Raw genomic sequence first — 23,162 nt, 5'->3', positions numbered from 1 at the left:
GTGCAAAGTTTGTACTTCAGAGCTCAAGCAACCTACACACAGTACGACATTTCACCAGAATGTATTAGGTAAACAAACATTTTCATACACATGAACATTTGCAAAAAGTGCCCATATTTTTAGCATTTCTAAGGGATATTTTCATAGAATCATAGAGTTGTAAGAGACCTCACGGACCATCCAGTGCAACCCCCTGCCACAAAGCAGGAAAATTACATTGTTTTCCTGGCAAAAAGGAAAGCTTCCTGTTTAGAGACAGCAATGAAAAACAAATAGAAAGCACCTGGTTACATCCAGCTCTACACTTGAGATTTTCTTTCCCTCTCTAGCACTCCACAGTGCTGAAAATCAACTTTGGAATATTTTTTCCAGACCTCTAAAGCAGGTTTATCAGAAGGATATGGAGCCTGTAGCCGTAAAGGGGATTGCAGCTTGTCAGTGGAAATATTTTAATTCATACAGACCATAAGCTGAAAAGGATATTGGAAATGCATATCAAAATACCTAGGTAAGAATGTAATCTCCTGGAACGCACATTTAGACATGCATCAAACGGTGCATTCAAGTATACATCCCCTTGCTCTCAATGAGGTCTGTATGCTTGAACGTCCAACGTCATGTCCTTCCTAGCATGCAGCTTTAATCTCTCTTACTGACACAACTGCATATCAAAATCTGATGAAGGATGCATAGCAAACTGTCTTTCATGATAGATTTCTTTCACACAATGAAAGAAAAACAAGCAATTCTGTCAATGTTTTAAAACAAATGCAAAGCAACAATGAAGGAGTGGAAAACTGAACATGAGCAGGTTCAAAACACAACATGGAAAACTGGGGCTTAAAATCTCCTTACATAAACCAGAATGTTTTATATTAGTAGCCTCCGTAGCTCTTCCAAACCAACTAGAGGGCCGTACCATAATATCAAACCTTTTAATTTTGTTCCTCTCTCACACACTGTTTCCCAACTTTGCCTTAATCCATCTAATTTCTTGTTCTGGCCACATCATGCTAGTTGCCATTTTAGGATCACTTCTTCACCGAGTAGTCCATGTATGGCCATGTTCCAGAAGTATTCCCTCCTGACGTTTCGCCCACATCTATGGCAGGCATCCTCAGAGGTCAGGAGAGAATACTTCTGGAACAAGGCCATACAGCCCAGAAAACACACAACAACCTTGTGGTTCCGGCCATGAAAGCCTTCAACAACATATTCCAGTTTTGGTCTAACCTTAGCATTGCATTGTAACCTTCTACTGGCTGTACTTTGAAGGCAATACCCTCATTCATTTACAAACTGAACGTTTAACAGGAAAACAACCTTCTTCATTATGGAAGAGGACTTACCAGCATGAGCTTTGAGCAGATGAGTTTTCAGCCGGCTATTATAGGAGGACTTGAATGGGCAGAGTTTGCAGCGGAATGGTTTATGATGTCCATGGTGAGCTTGCATATGGCGATCCAAACTTGCCAGGGGAAAAGCAGCAATGAGAAGCAAAAAAAGAAAAAAAAGGAAAAAAGGAAAGAAGGGGGAATGTAAATCATTTCAACTAAAACTGAGTAACAACAGAACATATATTTTGCCATTTATAAGATGGCTTCTTTCGCTCATATTAGCAGAAATAAATTCTCATGAATGAGATGACAGGTGTGTCAAAGTGCAGCATAGGATGTGAGCCATTAAACAGGTAAATTGGGGCATATCTTGTTCATTTCTCACACTTGGTGATCATGACAAGTTGGTACAATTTTTGATAAAGTCAAGGATAGAAAGTTATCAGAAAACATTTCTGCCTGAGAAATGACATAACCAACAAATGTCAGGACTAATTGAGGCATTTCACCAAAAAGACCCCAATATACTTCTCACTTTGTAATACAAACCTAGCTGCCAAAATTACAAAGATCTGGTTGCCTCAACAGTCATGAATTCAATATTTAACCCTACCAAAGTCTTAATTCTAGAGCTAGAAAAGGGCTGTAGACCTTTCTAGGCCAACCTCTGTTTGATGCAGGAAATACACAGCCTCTGCCTGAACACTTCCAATACGGCAAGGTCAAGCCTATCTTGACTCACCAAAACTGCTGAGCTAATTTATCTGCTCTTATTATTAACAATATTTTCCTTCTAATATTGAAATGAAATCTGCATAGCCTGCAACTTAAGACAACCAGACTGAGAAATATTTTTCCAGGCTACGTCTTTCCCAATTGTTCAACTGAAATGAAAACAAGTTTCAAGTTCAATTTTTTCATGCTCTAAATTGGAAAGGTGAACATCTGTCAAGGAAAACAAAAATGTAGAAGAGTTTAAAATTCTGGAAGGCAATAAGATGGCAATTCTGATTTCCATCCCTTTCTATCTACTCCAAATATGACTGAAGTATGTGAATATGTAGGACAGAGGAGGTGGAATTTCCATAGCTAATCTCAGTGTAAATATGCAGTAACTTCAAGTACTTTCCTCCTCTTTATCTGACTTACTATTGTTCCTTCATATTAATGTTTATCAGCTGAAATAAGAATATTCAGCAGGTGACTGAGAAGTTCCTGCTTTGTACCATGAGGCTTGTGCCTACTCTTGCAAAAACAGAGAGTGAGAGAGGATATTTTCCTACAGTTACAGTCACAATTGTGACATTAAGGGATATTTTTGAACTGAAAACAAGTAGATTGCCTTTGGAAGAATTACTGCTATCAGAGTAAAACCAGACAGCAAAAATAAGTATAAACAAATCCTTATGTGTATACATATTTATGTATTTTTGTTTTGCCTGATTTTATTACAGAATTTAGATCGGAATTAGGTTTCCAAGACTGACAAGCCAGAAAAAGTTCTAGCTGTGCTTTTTCTCAACTGATGCCCTCTAAGTAAATCGGACTACATCTTCCATTATCCCTAGCCAATATGCTCATGGAATACAACACATCTGGTATGTGCCAGGTTAAGGAAAACTGTCCAGGAAAATCATATACAGGATATAAGAGACAACCTCCTGTTGCTTTTCTTCCCAGATGCTTGGAACATTGCCTCTAAAAATGTGGTTCAGATGCTACTCTCGCTTAATATTGGTCCAACTAAGACTCACAATTTTCCCCAGTAAGAAACCAAGACGTGTACTGAAATGGAAAACAACTATCATGATCGATTTACTGACCTATTCAATCATTTGCTTTAAAAATATTGCTAAAATATCCTTAATCCTACATACACACCTGATCAGAAGGAAGCCCCAGTGAAATAAATCTGGGATTTCTTACCAGGTTAGCATGCACTGTACAGCAGGCCGATTTGATTTCATGTAAATTACAGTGAACTATTGTACTGTTTTGTTGTTATTTGTCACCAAGTTGACATGGTACCCCTATGAAGAAAAATCTACAATATCTGTAGTCATCAACAACCCTACTCAGATCTTACAAGCTCAGTGCAGTGACTTCTTTGATTGAATTAGTTCATATTTAATGTGGTCACCCTCTTTTTCTACCGCCTTCCACTTTATGATTCATTATAACTTTTTTCCCAAGAGTCATGTCATCTCATGACATTTCTACAGTACAAGAGCTTCAATTTAGTCATCTTCACTAGTAGTAAAAGTTCAGGTTCAATTTGCTATAAGACAAATTATCTTTTTGGCATTCCACAGTAACAGTGTTGTTGTTTTTGCTGTTACGAACTTTAATCCTTTTTGAATCTATCACGCCTACAACGTTGCATTTTATAATCAAGAATCACTGTCCTCTATTTCCACAGGGGTTGGGGCACAGGACACCCACAGAAGTATAAAATCATGAATATCACTAGCCACCCCCTAAACCAGTGGTTCTCAACATGTGGGTCCTCAGATGTTTGGCCTTCAACTCTCAGAAATCCCAACAGCTGGAAAACTGGCCGGGATTTCTGGGAATTGTAGGCCAAAACACCTGGGGAACCCACAGGTTGAGAAATGTATTTAATACACAAAAAAGGAATTGTACTGGTAGAGTAGCTGCACTCACTCATTTGAGTACTGACTAAGGCTAACCAAGACAAACACCAGTATTGTCGAACTGCCTATTTAAAATGTCATTAGGCAACAGTAGAAACAGCACCAAGTAATTTGTGAATGATCAAATCAGAAAACATTAAACTTAGAAATGTGAAGGGACTGTATTAGGAAAAAAACTAGAAACTATGAGTTTAATTATCATTGATAAAGTCATAAAATATTTATATTTTGCTTTTTACATCTTTGCTTAAAACATTAGCCTTTTCCCTTTGTTGATATAATTTATGAATTATTGGGGAAAGATGTAACTAAAATATATTGCCTACCACAGGTAGAATTGTTAATCCACAATTAAATTCTAGTTTGAATAAAATATTAAGACAACAGCCTCAATTTGTCATGGAAATATTGAAGACTTCAGACCAATACACTAAAAAGTCAGAGTAAAAAATCAGGAAGTGTATCTCAAATCTGCTTGCAATTCGAAGCTAGTAAGACAGTTTACAAGACAGTGGAAGTGAAGACAATACAACAATGCAAAGCAATGCAATAAAAATCCAATTGCCAAAACTCTCAAAAGAAACAAAAAAAAAGGCGCATTGAAACTAGAAAAGTCAAAATGTTCCAGTGCCTTTAAAGATAACCACAGAGGACATCTAATCCCCGTCATCCTGTAAATGTAGCCCCCTAGTGGTTCTGTGTCTCCATTCAAGGAAAGACGAGAAAAATCATCTCTGCTCCCAGGAGAGAAGCCAGTAAAGACTAAGACAAACCTTGCAGGAGTTATAAGTGAAAACAAAAAATCTCAGAGAGAGAAAATCAAGTCATAGTTCAGCTATGTAGAGGAGGAGACATCAGAAATCGAACTCCAACCTAATGCCCCACTTGCAAAAACTCCATGGATAAAAAAATTGGAAATCTAGATTAGGTATCTGTGTGTGTGTGTATACACACACACACACACATATATGTATGTTTAATATTTAATCCCAGAAAAATAGACAAATCAACAAATTCTTGTTCTGTGGCTGGACATGCAAATATGTCTGCCTGTCTAGCTACACATGCATGTCAAGCCACACAACAAGGATCTGTTGATTTATTTAGATTTCTGGGATAAAATATTGGATAGTTGTTTGAGACCAGAACTTCAGGGTACCAGGGTTTGAATCTTTGCTTGCTTGTGAAAACTCACTGTATGACCTTGGGTAAGTCAACATTTTTCACTTTGGATGAAGGCAATGGCAAACCTTCACTGAATAAATCTTGCCATGAAAACTCTCCGATTCCCTATGCTTTGAAACCACACAATAACATTAAACTGAGCATAATGGGCCAGCTTCTATTATGTAACGTCAACATATTTACTGGTCTTTAGTATCTGGATATGCAGTCATGGTGAGACTATGAAAAGGAAGAAATGGCGAGAATTTCATGGTGCAAAAACACAATTTGAGCAACATTGACAAGATACCTTCATTGAGAGGTTTAAGTAAAAGGCTGTACTTGAAAACAATATTTATGAAATCAATTGGGAATATGTACTGATCTTTTACTGGTTTGTAAAATAGCAGTGGTAGCATGTGAAAATTTATCAGGTGACTATTCTTCCGTCATCTAATGAAAGTGGTTCTATATCCACCCTGATACTCCTTGATATCTCTGACCCTCCATCAGATCTCTGAATTGTGGCTTTTTCAGGATATAAAATCTGCAAATTCCCAAGTAAAAAATGTAGATCAGTTCCTTCTGATTGATATATTTGTGAGACAATTCAGATAATTCTAACTCTGAAGCAAGGTATTGCTAAACATGAATTACACAGAAGTAAAATAGTCAATCTTCCTAGTATGGTGATTTGCAATAATATTGCCGATATGTTACCGAGCCCAATTCAAAGTGCTGGTCTTCGCCTACAAAGCCCTAAACGGTTCTGGTCCAATTTACCTGTCTGAACGTATCTTCCCCTATGAGCCCACAAGAACCTTAAGATCTTCTGGAGAGGCCCTGCTCTCGGTCCCACCCGCCTCACAGGCACGGCGGGTGGGGATGAGAGACGGCCTTCTCGGTGGTGGCTCCCCGGCTGTGGAACTCCCTCCCCAGTGACATTCGGCAGGCCCCATCCCTTTTGGGGTTCAGAAAAAAACTGAAGACATGGCTATGTACGCAGGCATTTGAAGAATAAGCATGTGTTGGCTTCGACGCGGTCTGAATTACGGCTCTTGTATAACGTCTGGTGGATGAATGGCATAAGCACTTTGCATTGTTTTAAACTTTGTATATTGTATTTTATGACTGTTTTAACTGTTTTAATCATTTTAGTTTATTGTATATCAGTGTAACGGCATCAATTGCCACTTGTAAGCCGCCCTGAGTCTCCTCAGGTGAGAAGGGCGGGGTATAAATAACTGAAATAAATAAATAAATAAATAAATAAGATAACTGTTTACTGAATTTGGGGTGGGGTTGTACAGAGCTAGCAAAAACCTTTGAAAACTCTACATTAATAAAAGAATGTCTGTTTCAACTGAGTTTTCAATGTTTAATTGGAAATTTGGAAATCAATGTGTATTTGCAACTCTAATATCTATTATCCAACAAGATCCACCAACACATGAAATCTGGAGTCTCCAAGAGAATGTCATAATTTCTACAAAGTTGGAGTCCACAATGAAGAACCACTCATGGCACATTTTCATCCATTTCCAACGAGTGCAACAATAAAATAACAACATAGGCAAGTGATAATGGAAAATCAATTAGTAGCAATAGTAGCTAATAGAAACTTACTTGTGCCTGAAAGCAGAGACAAAGGAGCAATACTGGCAGCTGTACTTGTCTTCACGAGTAAACATGGCCAGTGCCATGTGGCTCCTCTCATGCGATCGTAGACCCTGCATAGACATCAAAACCCGGTCACACTGGCTGCAGTGGTAGCCACCAGGTCTGGTTTCATCTTCCAGTGATGGTCCAGATTCAGCTTCTGTAAGTTCCAGAGTGGCAATACTGCCAGGGTCTTTGGCTCCCTCAATACCCTCCAAGAAAGCTGCATGTGAAGGATCTTCAACTTCCTGCTAAAAGACACACATCCCCCCAAAGCCATCAATTCTCTCCCGTCTGCCTATTATTACTATCACATCTATGGAAATCGATGGTCTTCTTCTAACAGTAACATCTCTACAACTCCACTATGAGCACATTCTGGAAACAACCCTCCCACTGCAGGGATGACTAGAAAGAAACATAGAGCTTGACTACGTTACGCCAACAGCATAGCTTTCTAAGAAAATATTTTTCACAGTGGTTCACTAAACTGGATAGAAACACCATGGTTATTTCCAAGGAAATGCCAAATTTTATTATTCATGGTGGTGGGGATGCTTACTCTCCTTCCTTCACCTTCCTAAACTAAAACTGGCACAGAGCCCTGCACCCTTTATGGTCAGCTGTTTCTGCAGAAAAGCATCAATAATTTTATTTCAATCTTCATCAGCAGCCATGCACTATCTACTGCTAATATACCAACATTTCCCAGAATTGAATAAAATAAACTATTTTATCATGTAATATGAGGTGAGGAAGAGCACTAGAAAAACATCTTAATTGCTGTTTACAAGCACACTGATTCATGCCTTTAAGTACCCGATTTTTAAAGTTAATTTGTTGGCAGTAATAAATCTCTATTCTTTTTATAAGTGCTATAGATTATTTTTTAAAAAAAAATCTCCATCAAAACGTACTTAAGGGACAATCCAGGACAGCAAATTCAAGGAGATTATTATCACAGACTTAAAGAAAGACAATATTGGATTTGCTATTCTACTGAAAGTTGGCATGCTCTTTCCATATCTCGCACCCCATCTTTTGTTCCTTGGGCATAAGAAAGACAGGACATACATCAGAGTGGTCCTGGAAAACTAGCGTATACAAAGATTCATTAGAAGAAGTATATTTATAAGCAGTCCACTCTCTCCCTTCTTTGATCTCCTATGCTTTGGTTTATACTACCTTTTCTCAACCTTTTAACCCAGGGGAACACCTGAAATAATTTTCAGGTGTCAGGTTAACCCAGTGTAAGAATTATTATAGCTCTAGCTTGCACTTTCCCAGCCTCGAAAAAAGTTTTGTTTAGTTGTTTCAATTGCAATCTCTGAGCGAACCTTCACAACTTCTCAAGGAACCCTGGTTGAAGAACCATGGTTTAAAACAATAGTTTGTTGATACAAGGATTCTGTGTACAACAAGACACAAAGGTGGCTCTGATTTTGCAGCAAGCAACAGTGAATTAGGTACAAGCCACACAAACTGAGAAAGTGTTTTTGATTTTCTATTATTATGCACAATTTATTTTTCTTCTGATTATCCGGTGGGAGGAGGAGAGGAATGTTATACAAGGCAATGAAGTCCTTACCCAGTACCTTAAAAATGCTGTTTAGCAACTTCTCAAATCTCACCAGGCATTGTCAACACGCTTTCAAGCACAGCTTCACACCCCATAAGGATTAGAAAATTACTTTCAGAAAACGAAAAATAAGATTCCAAAAGAAGTTGAAACATTGGATATACAACATGCAGTGTGCCACATTAACTGTGCATGCTAGTATATAGGGCATAAAATACATGAACATTTCAGAAATGCGCAATCCTATTTTTCCTTTCTAAAGTATTTTTAAAAGGAAGTACAATAGCATCTCAAAAAGATTTTGTTTATTTGTAATAATATATTTCCATGCATTTTGGAGAATGAAATCAGGAAAAATCTGAGAATATTCAAAGTAATGGTCAATCCAATGAATAAAAATATTCTGGAGTTAAATGATGTGTTTGCTAGAGTCATAGAATCATCTAGTCCAATGCCATGCTCAATGCAGGATCAGCTAAAGCATTTCCCTTCTAATTAGACAAAGTCCCCTTTAAAAAGCTCTTAAACTTTCTCACCTTGACTGCAGCAGACACCGAGGTACCATTCCCATACTGAACATGCTTACGAAGATGGTTGCAGATGGCTCGTAGAGTTGGATGAACTTCCACACAAAATTTACACTTGTATCCCACAACCTTCCGCTCCTTCAGTTTTGAAATTTCTTCCAAGCTTCCAAAAGGCTGTAGGCCAACAAAATTTGAAAGCTAATTTAACATTCCTTTTTGGAAGCAAATATAACAGACAGCAATAGAGCAACAAAGATCTATTAGTTAGTTCTAATACTAATAGATATGATTTTGATTTATACTAGTCCATTTTTATTAAATATGTTCTAGAAAGGAAAACAATACAACCTTGTCAGGAATTTTGGATATGACATTTGTTTAATGGTTGGCTTATAAATTTTATGGTAAAGGAAATGATACTTGTTCAGGCCCCTTGGTGATGGGGTTATGTGTTTGTAAAGTGTTCATTGTTTTGTGTTCTGTTTCACTGTAAGTTGTTAATGTATGTAAATAAAAATTAATTTTAAAAAGCAATAGAGCAACAAAGATTGATGGACAGCAATACAGACTTCCACAGAGCAATCAGTAACAATATGTTAGACCAAGCCACTGAGGTGGTGCATGTTTATTATAAAGGTTGATACTGAAAAGTCCCTCCATGAATTTAATATATCATTAAAATATTGCTCTGAGCTCTTAGTGCACAAAGAAAAATAAACTGAAATTTGTAATCCATTAGATACTAAAACATGAAGGCAAACTCTTCCATATTTATACAAGATTTTTTTAAAAAACAAAACAAGTATAGGCATTCCCCAAGTTAAGAACAAGATAGGTTATGTAGGTTTGTTCTGAAATTCAATTTGTATGTAAATCGGAACAGGTACATTTTTAAGTGTGACACCATATACGCACACAAGGCTGGAGTTACAGTTAGAAATGTACTTGTTCCAACTTATATATACTCTTGTGTGTGTGTGTGTGTGTGTGTGTGTATATATATATATATATATATATATATATATATATATAGAGAGAGAGAGAGAGAGAGAGAGAGAGAGAGAGAGAGAGAGAGAGAGAGAGAGGGAGAGAGGGAGAGAGAGATTAGAGATAGAGAGATAGATAGATAGATAGCGTTGGATAGCTAGAGAAGAGTTAACAGTGGTGTTTGGTTTAGTGTCTGTATCCCTGTTCAGAAGATTTCACCTCCCTTTCGGCCCATTGTGATAATTTGATTTTAAAAAAACTAACTTGTTGTGGAAACAAGGATTGGAGATCAAGCTTCAGTTGAGACATCTTTTTCCTATGGGAACTATTTCAGGAGTGAATTTCCCTTCCAAGAGGTAGATTTCTCTGAATTCCATTGTCTCACCCCCATTTGTAACTATGAGTTGTTTGTAAGTTGGATGTTTGTAACTCAGGGATTGCCTGTAACGGCATATCCATACTACATTAACATTTCCGGGGCATTATGTATGCTACACATACAAGCCAGTTAATCCAATGGGATGTTAATGGCTTTCTTCAAGTGAAGTTTGAAACTGTAGTTTGGATGTGCAGACACACACAAAAAAGTTTAATGAAGACCATTCTGTTTAGAATCTCTGGACAGGAGGTCCCCATTTCCTTGCCTTGAATTGCTTGACTAATGGTCAGCCTCCATAATGTCTTTTACATTATTTTGTCACAGAAGTAACTCTTCTCCTAAAACAGAGTCAACATCTAGGCTCATGATCTTGCTTAAGAATGCAATTGCTGGCAAACCTAAAACGAAATTACTTTACATTCCAACAGTAGCCATTGATCCAATAAAATGCTTTTATCATTCTTCTCTTATACTCTTAAAGCAAGGTGGGAATTGTGTGGTCTACCAGATATCATTGGACTGTAAATCCCAGCATGGCTCACAATTAGCCTTCTAGGTTAGGGCTTCTAGGAACTGCAGTTCAGCAACCTCTGAAGGACCACACAACTTCCACAACAGAACTAGAAAAACTCGAGTGAGCGGTCAATAAAAACCAGATGAGGTTCATTTCAACCATGACTCCTGCCAAATGAGTTGACTTCTCTTGCTAGGATTTCAATGAAGTAAGGACGTTTTTGATCTGTAGTTCATAAGAAACCCGCTTCAAATCCATGGTCTTCAAGGGCTTTGCAATAGGCTTTCTTCTCAATGAATGCGCAAAGGAACTAAAATTAAATTTTAGCCATATCAATTCCTGGGGCAAAAGAACAGGTAGTAAAAAGCAGTCATTTCCTCATACCAGAAAGCTAATAGGATTTGATGCCAAAGAGAAATTAGCTTCAAAAGGGAGAAGAGGGCAAGTGGGGAGTGGGAGGGGAAACAACTTGCCAGGACTTCGAAGAAGTGGCGGGGGAGTGGAAAAATAGAAGGATGTAATCAAGCTGCAATGTTTAATTGACTTAGGGCTTATTGGCACACTAAGTCACTGGTGAGCCTGTAGCTCCTCAGCTGCCAAAGGAAATGTGCATCTGGATGCTAGTAATGAGAAATCTCCTGAGGGTGGGAAAGGAGGAAGAACACCAAATATAAATATAAAATGTGAAAACATATCCTTACCCTCTCTTGCTTGAAATCTACAAAAGCACCATCTGCATATTTTTGCTTGCTCATAAGCTGCTTCCTTCTCTCCTGACGTTTGGCACGCTTCTGGAATTCCTCATTGTGGCTGTTCAAGTGTGAGGTCAACTCCGCAATGCTATGCAATTTACAATCACAATGCCGGCACTGGTAGAGGGGGTCCGGAAAATGGATGCCACTTTCCAGGATGGTAAAGTCTCTCTTTAAGTCCTTGCTGTGGTGCTCGGTGTAATGCATGCACAGGAGCTCGGCTGAGCTGAAGGAGAGTTTGAAACACTTAACGCACCGGAAGGGAAGCCACTCCATTTCTGGCACCGGCTCTGGCACCTCGACCTCGACCTCCGGCTTCTCAAAATCATTCTTCTCCTCAGGGGAAGGTTCCGGCTTTTCATACTCATCGGCATACACAGCAGTGAAGTAACCCCCCAACTTGCTTGCATGCTGTTTCTTCGGGAACACGCCCGGGTGGCGTTTCATGTAATGGGACACAATTCCTTTTTTGCTGAAGGACTGGAAGGAGCACAGAGAGCACTTCTTCTTCTCCACAGCCCTTCTCAGTTCCTCACTTAGCTGAGGAGAATCATCTTTCTGGGGCGATGGAATAATTACTTTATTGGGCTTGTCAGTTACAGTCCTCGAGGCTGCTAAGCAATGGGTATAGTATGCGTCAATGTCATGACGCTTCTGATAATGTGCAGCCAGACCTTTACGGATAGGATTTGTGTAGGAACACAACGCACATTTAAAGAGGTTGTTCTTGCCTTCTGGCTGGGCCCGCACATTGTTGTGCTTTATTCGGTAGTGCCTCGCTATGCCTTTCCTTGTGGAGCAAAAATACTTACAGAGCTGGCACCGGAATACAGTGTGAGAAACCAAATGGGAACTTGAAAAATGGGAAGGGGACATAATGTCTTCTCCGATGATCTCTTCAGGTGGGATTTCTTCTGGGGAGGGCTTCATTTCAGTGACTAGTTCAGGTTCCATGGTTGGAGGAAACTTGGGAGGTGACTGTGCAAACACATCAAATTCAGGCTGGTTGTGGTATTTTTCATAATGGATTTTGAGTTTCTCTAAAGTGCCATGTGTATAAGGGCACAACTTACACCTGTAAGCACCATACCCTTGCTTGAAAATCCTACTGGTCTCTTCCACATCATTCTGGTTCATGTCAGCAGGTTGTTCCACATCATGTACAAAATCTTCTGCAGTGACCTTAACTGAGGGGTGCCTTTTCTGATAGTGTGTGAGAACGCCATGGATACGTGTATTGATGTATGGGCAATGCCTACATTTGTACACAGCACCTGGATTAATATCGATGTCTTGTGCAAAATCTGCAGCTTTCACTTTCATTCCAGGATGTTTTTTGCCGTAGTGAGTTAGAAGGCCATGTAAGTTGTTGTATTCTGATTGGCACACTGTGCATTGGTATGGTGTTGAAGATATTGCAGGATTCACAGAAGTGAGCTGGATAGCTTTGTCTTGAGAAAGGTTTGAATCACCTGCATATTCAGTATCCTGGTCCAACTGTGTTCCTGGCATCTGGTCCTCTGAATTTAATATGGCACTGGCATCGTTGCTTTTATCAGCAGCATCTTTCTCCTTAATGATATCTAGCAATACAGATTCATCCCCATTCATAGCCCATGGATGAAAAGCTTGGTAGTGATTAGTGATGTCCCAGATGGAAGATGCTTCAAAAATGCAGTCTCTGCATTTGTACGTTTTCATCTCTGAGGGTATCAACATGGCTGGAGGTGAAGGATCTGGCCCTGCCCAGAGTTTTGTTGCCATATAAGTATAGTCCACATAATGCTCAGGATGTCGCCTTTGGTAATGAACAAGTAAGCCGCTGGGCTCAGCATGACAGTAGATACACCATTCACAATGATAACCAGCTTCTATTAGGCCATCCAGAAAGGCCCAACGCAAAATAGATGTGACTGTGGCCTTCAAGCTCGGGTGGTCCTTTTTAATGTGCTTCCTTAGGGCATAGAAATAAGGTGATGTGTAAGAACATTGCCGGCATTTGAGAGCTCTCAGCTTTGCCTTTTCTTGCTCAGCATTGGAAGCCTGTGTATGCATGCCACCAGGGGAGTTTTTCTGGCCACGATCACAAAGGCTTCTGATTGTGGCAGTATGCTGCCTAATCACATCGGCATTGGCTTTGAAATCACGATGCTTCTTTTGGTAATGTATGAGCACGCCTTTCACAGTCCGGTTTCCATAATCACAGTGCTGGCAGAAGAACATCTCATTCTCTGAGGAAGCAACAGCTCTCCCAGAATTTCCTCTATTATGCTGTTGCATAGATGCCGGTGGTCTATGGATGCCAGGAGGTAACTCTCCAGCTCTCATCATAGCCGCAGTGGGAGGTGCCTGTCTTATGTATTTTGCAGTAACTTTTATCTCTGGATGCCTTTTCTGGTAATGCACTAGTACTCCTACTACTGACCTATTGCTATAAGAGCAATGTTTGCAATAATAAAGCTCTGTCATAAGATCTGGAGGTGGCGGAGGCTGGAGCTGTGAAGACAAGTTGGACATTTTGGGCGAGACAGGGGATCCCATTTCATACGCCATCTGAGCCAGAGCGGAGCCCCTTTCAACAGACACCACACGCATAGTTTTCTGAATCCTGAAGTAGGAAGCCTTTTCTTCTGGATGTTTTTTCTGGTAATGCACTAGGACAGAATGCATGTTAGGACTTGCAAATGAACAGACATCACAGTCATACACTACAACACTATTTACTGATGATTCCTTCTGGCTTTCAGATTCTGGGCTATTGGCTTTTGGAGAATTTTTGTTAAAAGAACCAGGTACACCAGTCCCACGCGCAACCGGGGTCGAACTAACCAGACTTTTGGGAGCTGAATTCAAGATCTCCCTCAAAGTCTGAGACTCTGCGTTTAGACTTTCCTGCTGCTCAACTACATAGCTTGAGAATATCATTGCATTGTTAATTTTCACTGTTGGGTGCATTCTTTGGTAATGAGGCATTAAACTTCTAACATTTGGGCTGGTGTAAGAGCAGAAGCGACAACGATAGATCAAATCAGAATGATCAAAATTTAGTACATTCATTGCTTCAGGATGATGCTCACCATAATGTTGTTGCAGGTCTTCAAAGTTTGTATAATCAATGTAACATTCAAGGCATCTGTACACTGCACTGTGATCATTAGGATCCAGTATATACCTAAAGCTGAATTTAATGTAGGGATGCATCCGCTGGTAATGAGTGCTAACACTCCTGGCAGACTTGTTGCTGAAGTCACAGTGTTTACAGTAGTAAAGCCGCCCAGAATCACCATAATCAGAATTATCATTATTTTGATCAGATCCATATATACTTGACTGGCTGCCCAAAACCGATGAATTCAGACCCTGATCCTTCAAGCCCATTGAAGAACAATAATAGTCCTCCTCATCCTCAGATATAGTGAGCTCAATTTCTGCCCCATTAGTGGAATTATATTCATGGACGATATTCCTATAGCTGGAATCTTTCTGGGTGTCACTACTATCTCTCCCCCACATTTGTTGGGAAGTGAATGATGATATATCCATCAGTGGTTCTGCCTGTTCTTCCTCTTTGTCTAGTTCTACTTCTATCTCTACTTCGTTGTCTTCTTCCTCGTCTTCCTCATCCTCTACATTAATTACTGAATCTTCCTGCTGCTTGTTTTGACTTATTTTACTCTGCAAGTTGCTTGCTATCTCGTCAATTCTAGTTCTCTTTTTTACTGGTGACAAGTCAAGGGGAAAGTCATTGGACATCTTCCTAGAGGCTTTAGCTACAAAGTTGTTTTTAGACGACAGTCCAAGAATTGAGGTCTGGCTTTTCTTCACAGTGCTAGGAGAGGCAAGAGTATCAGGTTCACTGTCTTGTGGAGTATTTGATGAGGCGCCTTCATATTTTGGTAAGTTGTCACAAAATGAGTGTTTGTGTTGCTGATGAACTCGAAGACCTTTCAAGGTGGTTGTGGAATAATTGCACATAGTACATTTATATGGATGCTGTGAGTTGGATTGTGGAGACTGTTGCTGCATGGAATCTATCATTCCCCCAGATTTCCTGCCATTTATATTACCCCCTTCATAAGATACTGTGCTTTCATTTAAAGAAGAAGCTATACTTTCAGTTTGGGAATTCACTGCATCCCAGTCTGATGCTGCACCACTATGACACTGTTTATGAGCCCCGAGTTTGAATGAGCTCTTACAAGTGAAAGGACATTCATCACATTTGTATACTGCCGTCTTGCCTGATAGATGGATGTTTTCGATATGGCGGGAAATGCTTCGCCGATGCATGGTAAGGAAAGGGCAGAAAGGACACTGGAACCTATTCATAAACCTTCTAAATGGGATGCCCTTTGTTTCCAATAACTTGTGGCCCTCAGATCCCATTAGCTGCTCTGCACTTAATCCTGAGCTTTGGTGATCCATAGAGTTCAACCCATTCTCACTATCAAGTTCATTCAGCTCATCATCAGAACTGGAGTCATTTAGCATACTGTTTGTATCCATGTCAGCAGAAGAATTTGCCATATCACCCATCCCGTATTGAGATCTGTCAGACAAATTAACAATGCCCGAGTTGTGAGATGCCTTATGCTTCAAATGTGGGTAAGAAACAGAAGAAAATTTTGAGGAAGAGTTGGACCTGCCAAGGGAATTGTTCATAGAACCTCTGTAGTTTGTGACATTTGCGTTAGGCATCTCTCGTCCAGAAGCATTCATGGGAACATAGTTGGAGTTTGGGGTGGGACTTGGTGGACCTTTGCTTGAGCCTTCTGGCATACTGGTCCCATCCGGTTGTTGCCTCAAGTTTGAAAGTATTTTCACCATGCTGCGATGTTTCTTCATCATATGGTCACACCAGCGTTCCCTTCGAGGCGTCTGATAGCTGCACCATTCACAACAGAAGTTGCCTCTTGACTTGGTTAAAGGCTTGACCATTGACTCCAAGATACTGCGTTCTACAACTTCAGCTGGAAGCTCCTTGCATGAGTCCTGCACTGACACAGATGTACATGCCGATTCAGACAAAGCTGCTGAAGTGGCAGGAGGGGTGGAGCTCTCTTTCAGACTGTTCTTGTGGTACATCTTCTGGTGTTTGATAATCCTTGCACGTCTCGGTGATTTATAGGTGCAGAACTGGCAAGAAAAAACCTTACCAAATCCCTCATGCATCATGATGTTGTAATTCATGGAGCCAGCACCAGGCGATCCAGCTGATGCTTGAGCACCATGAACCTTTCGTGTATGTTCCATGAGAAGGTTTTTGGATCTGAAATAGCGCACGCAAAATTTACACTGAAAAAATTTGTTTGCTGGCTTGGAGAGCATATGTTGGCCATAATAATTCTGGCTATGGCTGTAGTAATTTGCTGTCCCCAACTGAGCTGCATTTTGTCCTGGAAAGAGAAGAAAAAAATTAAATAAATACTTTGGGAATCGTTGCATTGACCAGGCTGCCTCAACCTCACTCCCCGCACACACACGTACACATTGATACAAAGTCCTATGTGTAATGAAATAGATTCACCACCACCTGTTGATAACGGCATCAACTAAATGTGAGATGTAAATGACAATTAGCAAAGCATTTCTGAGTGGACCAGAAACTAGAAATAGTTGGCCATTGGGGAAAAAACAGCAGCACAAGACTTTGACCTTTTAAAGTTTTAGTTAGGTTCTTGAAATATCACGTGAGCATTGCAATAAAAACTACGGTTGTTGCTCCACATTTTCAGATTTCCTTATTCATTCATGGACTTGACTAGTGTTCTCTCTTGGAATCTCTCAGTTCTCAAGTGCAACAATATGGCCAACTTCCTTCGCATTGGAAGAACAAGGCATTCCTAGAGAATACCTCTCTAGGAAACTCTAAGTCATTGGTTCTCAAGCTGTGGGTCCCCAGATGTTTTGGCCTTCAACTCCTAGAAATCCTAACAGCTGGTACACTGGCTGGGATTTCTGGGAGTTGTAGGCCAAAACACCTGGGGACCCACAGGTTGAGAACCACTGTTCTAGGCCATCCAGTGCAATTCTGTGGTCTGCTTCTAGCAGTTGTCCAAAGAGTCATGTTAGAGAACATAGAAATCACTACAGAGGTGTTTTCTCAGATAAAAATTAGCAATGTCTTTATTTGCAGTTTATCATTTTCAGGGCGGGAGGGGGGATTCCTGTGCCTCTAACCCCAGAGAATGTAGAGAACTGATTATAGCAAAAACAGCTGGACCTGACTGTAATTTATACAATTTTATAAACTACTGCAATAAACCATACAAAGATATGCATATGAAAATCACAACATCAAATGCAGAACATTGTCTTACTGCATTGTTTATAAATATCAGAGGTGGATTTCCCTCTGCAATTTCTGTGAATTTAAGAAGCAAACAAGACAAATAGGGTAGTATTAACAATATGCCCTGGAATAAATCTTTAAAATAGCAGCCTTTCAAAGAGACAGCTCGTACCTGCTATTTCATCTGCGATTGCAAATTCGTCTTTTACAGAAGAATATTCCACCTCAGGCTGGTCATTGCTATTCATGGAACTGAACCTTGACTGACTCGGAGTTTCCTCAGCAACATCTGTGGGCTGCAGAAATGCAGTATGGACATCCTGAATATGAGCTTTGAGATCTTCGTAGGATGGTGCTCGAAAATCACAGCCATCACACTGCAGCACCTCCATAGTTCTTGTTGGTAAATCTTACATTAGGAAATCCTGAAAAGAGAGGAAAAGGCAAATTGTCAGCAAATTGTTTATTAATGGGTTAAACAAAAAATACTGATATTACTTCCTGCTTCATAAAAAAAATGTTATAGCCATGGAGATTTTAAGTCCTGAGCAAATATCTGAAACATTCTCTTTCTCCCACAAAAATGAGCAGTGAAACAAAAGCAGCAATCAGCTCTTAACAGGAATTTCACTCAGAGGTGACACTCTAGAAGTGTACTGGTGTGTGACTCATAGCACAGAAGTGGCCTGACTTGCATTTCCCCTCCTCAAGTTGTCCAGCTCTTATCCTGATGTTCACAACAAAGTATCTACAACAAAAACAAGGAACCATAGGAGGAAAATGCAATGAAACTACTGTTAAAAACATTTTAATTTCAGACACTTCCTTGAAAGCACAAGTAGATTATTGACTCATGAAATTTTATGCCAGGCTTTCTCCAAGCATTCACTGCAGGCAGTCTACATGAGTTTTGGTGTATGCTTACAAGTTATTTCTGACTTATGGCAAACCTATCATGTTTTGGGTTTGTTTGTTTTTTTGTTTTTTTGCAAGATTTGTTCTTGTGTGTTGTGTGCCTTCATGTGGTTTTTGACGTAGCTGCTGAGGTTGGCCTATCAGGGATTTTCTTGGTAACCTTTATTCACATGGGGTTACCTCTGTCTTCCTCTGAAACTAAGAGAGCATGCTTTGTCCAGTGGATCACCCAGTGGATTTTCCAAGGCTGAGAGAATATTCAAATCCTGGTTTTCAAAATCATAGTCCAATGCTCAAGGCACTATACCACATTGGCTCTTTTTGTATATAGAGTACAGTTCTCAAAAATAAACAAAAACCAATCTTGTAAAGTTGGTCTAGCTGAAACCATACCATTGGCCCAAGGTCACTCAGTAAGCTGAGTGGGGCTCTGCATATAGATTAGGTTCAACACTCTAGCCTTGCCTTTCCCAGTGAGATGCCCTCCAAATTGATTAGACAACAACTCTTATTACCCTCAATAAGAATGGGATGATCCAAATCATAATCCAAGACACCTGGAGGGTGTGCCTCATGGAGGGTCTATTCTGTCCACAACACAGTGCAACTCTTCTGCTGCACAAATATTGAACCTGTCTATCTCATTTTCTAGTTTATGAATGTGTTTGTCATTGATGTCCTTCTAAAGAAAGGACACCAATAAGAAAATCTCCTCCTCTGCAGAGTTTGACTGAATATGGCATCTAGTCTTTCATTCATGATACAACATGAATCACTCAACAGGATAATAGGAATTACATTTTTGCTACGATTTCACAGATCATGTGATTCTACTGATCTAGCTAAGGATGAAAGTTTACTACTCGATTTGTTCAAATCCATTGTTTCTATAACCCTGTAGAACAATAACAGACTAGGATTGGGGGAAGACCACTTTCTATAGAAAGAAGTATTCATAAAAGTGTTTCTGAAGGAGGGGGGGGAGGGGAAGAGGAAGATGGTGATGATTCAACCACAGTATCGCAGGAATCCTTAACCTACTAAACTGGTCATATTCAGACTAAGAGCTGCACAAGTCCAAAGGATGGAACGGCAGCCAGATTATGCCCGGATGAATATTCCATTCTCTCATTTTGCAATCAGATAAAGTTACTTCTACAGAAGTACATAACTGAATCATTATTGTGCAGAAAAACGCTGCTTTTAGGATTCTTCAGCAAAAAGTATATCCTGATAGCGTCATTCATCTATCTCTATCTATCACCACCAAACTCTTTTTAGACACCATGAGCAGAAAGACAAATCTACTGTTGTTCCCCCAAATTCCCCCTCTGCTTTATATCTCTTGCTTTCCTTGTACTGAAAGAATGGACGCTAAGCAATGCCTCCTTTTCTGCTAACCCAAGTTGACAACAATTGAGATACTCAATAGTTTTCTGTGCAAGCACCAGTCCAGCCTGTGTTGAGAAGGTTGCTATCTGCTCTGGATCAAATTACAGCAGTGAGCGCAGAGGCCCCACCCCAGAAGTCTCCTTTAGCACAGTCTATTAGACCTGAAAACAAACCCACCCAACTCCCCCCTCGCCCCGCTGGTGCAGCAGACAACTACTGAATTCAGAACGCTCCACGGGAAGAAGAATGAGGAGAAGAAAGAAGCAGCAGCAGATCTTCCAGGTTTCACTGTCCACCCTTCTGACCTCCCTCCCACCAAGCTTAGTCCTTTCATCTGAGCCAATCAAAGCCACAGCTCTACTGAATGTGTTTATCACACTTCCAAGAGATATGAACTCCTGCGTCACTGGATCTTTAAGACTCACTAAGCTGCCCTAGTCCTCTGAGCTTTAGGGGGAGAGAGAGTGCAGCCATTTTAGCTCAGACAAGTCATGTACTCAGCAAGAGGGAGAGAGGCTCAGAGCTTCTCGCCAGCAGACAACATGGCTTCACTTATCTCAGCTTCATCTCCAGCATACAGGAGATTTCCCCCTCCCTCTTTTTCTTTCTTTCTCCTCTCTCAGTCTCGTTCTCTCTCACCCTCTCCCCTCCCTGCCTCCAAGATTGATGTTAGGAACCAGCTTCGGAGAGGAGCATATCTTCTTAGGCTTTAGTCTTTGCAGGAAACAACAGCTGTCTGAAGACGCCAGTGATATCAGACCAGCTTCTTCCTTCTCCCCATGGGAAAAAATCCCTCCAAAGGTTCCTTCTCTTTAACCCAGTCCAGTAACAACAAGCAAAAGAGTTGTCCACTGTGTCTCACGGACACAAAAGCGTAGCTATGACCTTTCATGACAACAGCAGTAAAGATGATGGTGGTGGTGACAGAGGAAGAGGAGGATGAAGAAAGGGAAAGGGGAAGAATAGGAAGGCGAAGAAAGAGAGAAAAGCCCTCCGGTCTACTCCAGGCTCTTGGGAGTCATTCTCCAATGCGCAGAAGACATACCATCTGACTCTGCCTGCCAGATTCCAAAGTCTAATGACCTTTGTTAATCACCAGCCAAGCTGTCTGCCTCAGCAAGCCTTGCCAATAGGCACACCCTTCAACACAAAGGCTGGAGCTATTCCTTTTGGAGAGAGAGGTTCTCTGAAAGCTCCATTGTGTAGGAAAACCAAGAGGAAAGAGAAGGGGGAGGGAGACAGAATCTCTTCCTTTAAATACCCTCCAGTCTTTCAGGAACAAAGTGATAAAAACACGGCCTTCTACTGTTTCTCCTCCTTGGAAAAAAGTCCTTCGAATGGAAACAAAAGAAGGGAGAGCGGAGTAAGAGAGAGAAAAAAAATTACACATCACTCTGCAAGGCAAAATCCCGTCTCTTTAGTGAAGAAAAGCAACCAGAGAATTGTCATCAATCAGCACCATGTGCTTGCACTTTCCTCCAAGTCTGAAGAGTGTTAACTCTGGCTGGCCCACATATAAAGACACACACCACCCAATATTCAATTTCTTCTCAAGAAGAAGAAAAAAACAGATTAAACGTGACCACCAGGTGTTAATAGGGAGATACTATCTGGAGCAGCATCCCTCCTTGAAATGATACACATGTGCTCTAGCATAGCACATGTTTATTTCAACAGGCCCTGTGCAGGAGAGGACTGTGACTACTAATATTTAAAATTTGGTGGGGTTATTTTAACATTTAAAAAATCCCCATGTCATGCAAAAGCTTAATAACGCCACAGGAGCGGCCAGCAATAATTGCTGTGCAGCTGACTAGCTTTAAGTTTTATATTTTTAGAAAAATCTAGTGGTTTATTTAACTTTTGGGATTTTTAAACATTTTTTGTGTTGTGGATTAAACATTTAAAAATATGGGTGCCTACCCCAAAATCTAGCATGGTTTAAATACTCAAGGAAATAAAAAATCCAATGTCTACATTTTTCTTTGTCTCTGGGAGATAAAGAGCAGAGGGACCCATCTGTCAGCTGAAGAAGGGAACCCAATTTGACTGCAGATGTTAATATGCTGTCAAGATGCACATGAAAGAGAGATATATGGAAACAATATTGGCATGTTTGTCCGTAATGAGAGAAGAGCAGTTGCCATATCTCCCACTGGTTATAACCAGGACAGACCATATCCTATGGTAAACACATACTATACCAAGTTTAATCCAATTTTGTGCCAACCGAACTCAACATTTAGCAATCACAACACAAATATTCCAGAGATTTCTTTTTTTTAATCCGTTATTCTGATTCTAAAATCTAGGATGGTGGTCATTTAGAACAGATAAATATGCAGGGAACAGAAAACTATTCAGATGAGATGAACAAGGAAACATAAACTACTACAAGTAAAGCCAAACACAAGACCTATACTCTCATAGAATGCATAATGTTATTTATTTATTTACTTCATGGATCATAATTGTAAAATATACTCCATTTGCTGGAGCATCCTTCTCCTCATCCAAGAGGACTATCTACTTTTGAAGCACATCAACTTTTTAATAGCAGGTTGTAGTATGGAGTGGGGTTCAAGGAATGAGGTGAGTCAAATATTCTAAGGCTCAAAACATCCACTTGTCTATCCCAAATGACTTTGCATTATTACAAGTAGTTTCCTAGATCCTAGCTGCTGGTGTGTTTTTTTAATTACCCTTCTTTTTGAAGCCTTTTAAGCTTCAAAGAATCTCCTCCTTAATCATTTCCAAGAGCAGACATGCAGGCCCACACAGGTTGCAATCCTCCAACCTCTTATTGTGGAATATTTTCTTACAAAAAGGGGAGATATGAAGGATAGGCATTTTCGCAAAGTCTGGTCCAAGTTGAATCCTCAAGTTCAACTGAGGAAGACAGAAGGCCAGATGGTGCAAAGCTCTCTGTGATGAGAAAATAGTGCTTTATGTGAAGGCACCGAAGATATGCCTTCTGGAGAAGACAAATTGTGCACAGCTTTGCTTTCTTC

At 40.1% G+C, this 23,162-nt stretch overlaps 1 protein-coding gene across 6 annotated transcripts in view; it reads right to left on the bottom strand.

Moving 5' to 3' along the window:
* znf462 (zinc finger protein 462) overlaps nt 1-23,162 on the bottom strand; it is a 173,793-nt gene that overhangs the window by 62,254 nt on the left and 88,377 nt on the right. For 4 of the 6 annotated variants that reach the window (XM_062971811.1, XM_008115287.3, XM_008115295.3 and 1 more), the window contains exons 2-6: nt 18,017-18,269; nt 11,502-16,948; nt 8,930-9,094; nt 6,782-7,065; nt 1,350-1,468 (exon numbers count right to left, since the gene is read on the bottom strand). In XM_062971811.1, coding sequence (XP_062827881.1) covers nt 1,350-1,468; nt 6,782-7,065; nt 8,930-9,094; nt 11,502-16,948; nt 18,017-18,236 — 6,235 coding nt within the window. In that variant the 5' untranslated portion in view covers nt 18,237-18,269. The remainder of the gene's footprint in view (nt 1-1,349; nt 1,469-6,781; nt 7,066-8,929; nt 9,095-11,501; nt 16,949-18,016; nt 18,270-23,162) is intronic. The other 2 variants (XM_008115293.3, XM_003223768.4) reach the window with 2 other exon arrangements.

Source organism: Anolis carolinensis, chromosome 2 (genome assembly GCF_035594765.1).
Source record: "Anolis carolinensis isolate JA03-04 chromosome 2, rAnoCar3.1.pri, whole genome shotgun sequence".
Classification (NCBI taxonomy): Eukaryota; Metazoa; Chordata; class Lepidosauria; order Squamata; family Dactyloidae; genus Anolis; species Anolis carolinensis.
Note: the sequence above shows the minus strand (reverse complement) of the source record. Positions and strands in the feature narration are given on the sequence as shown.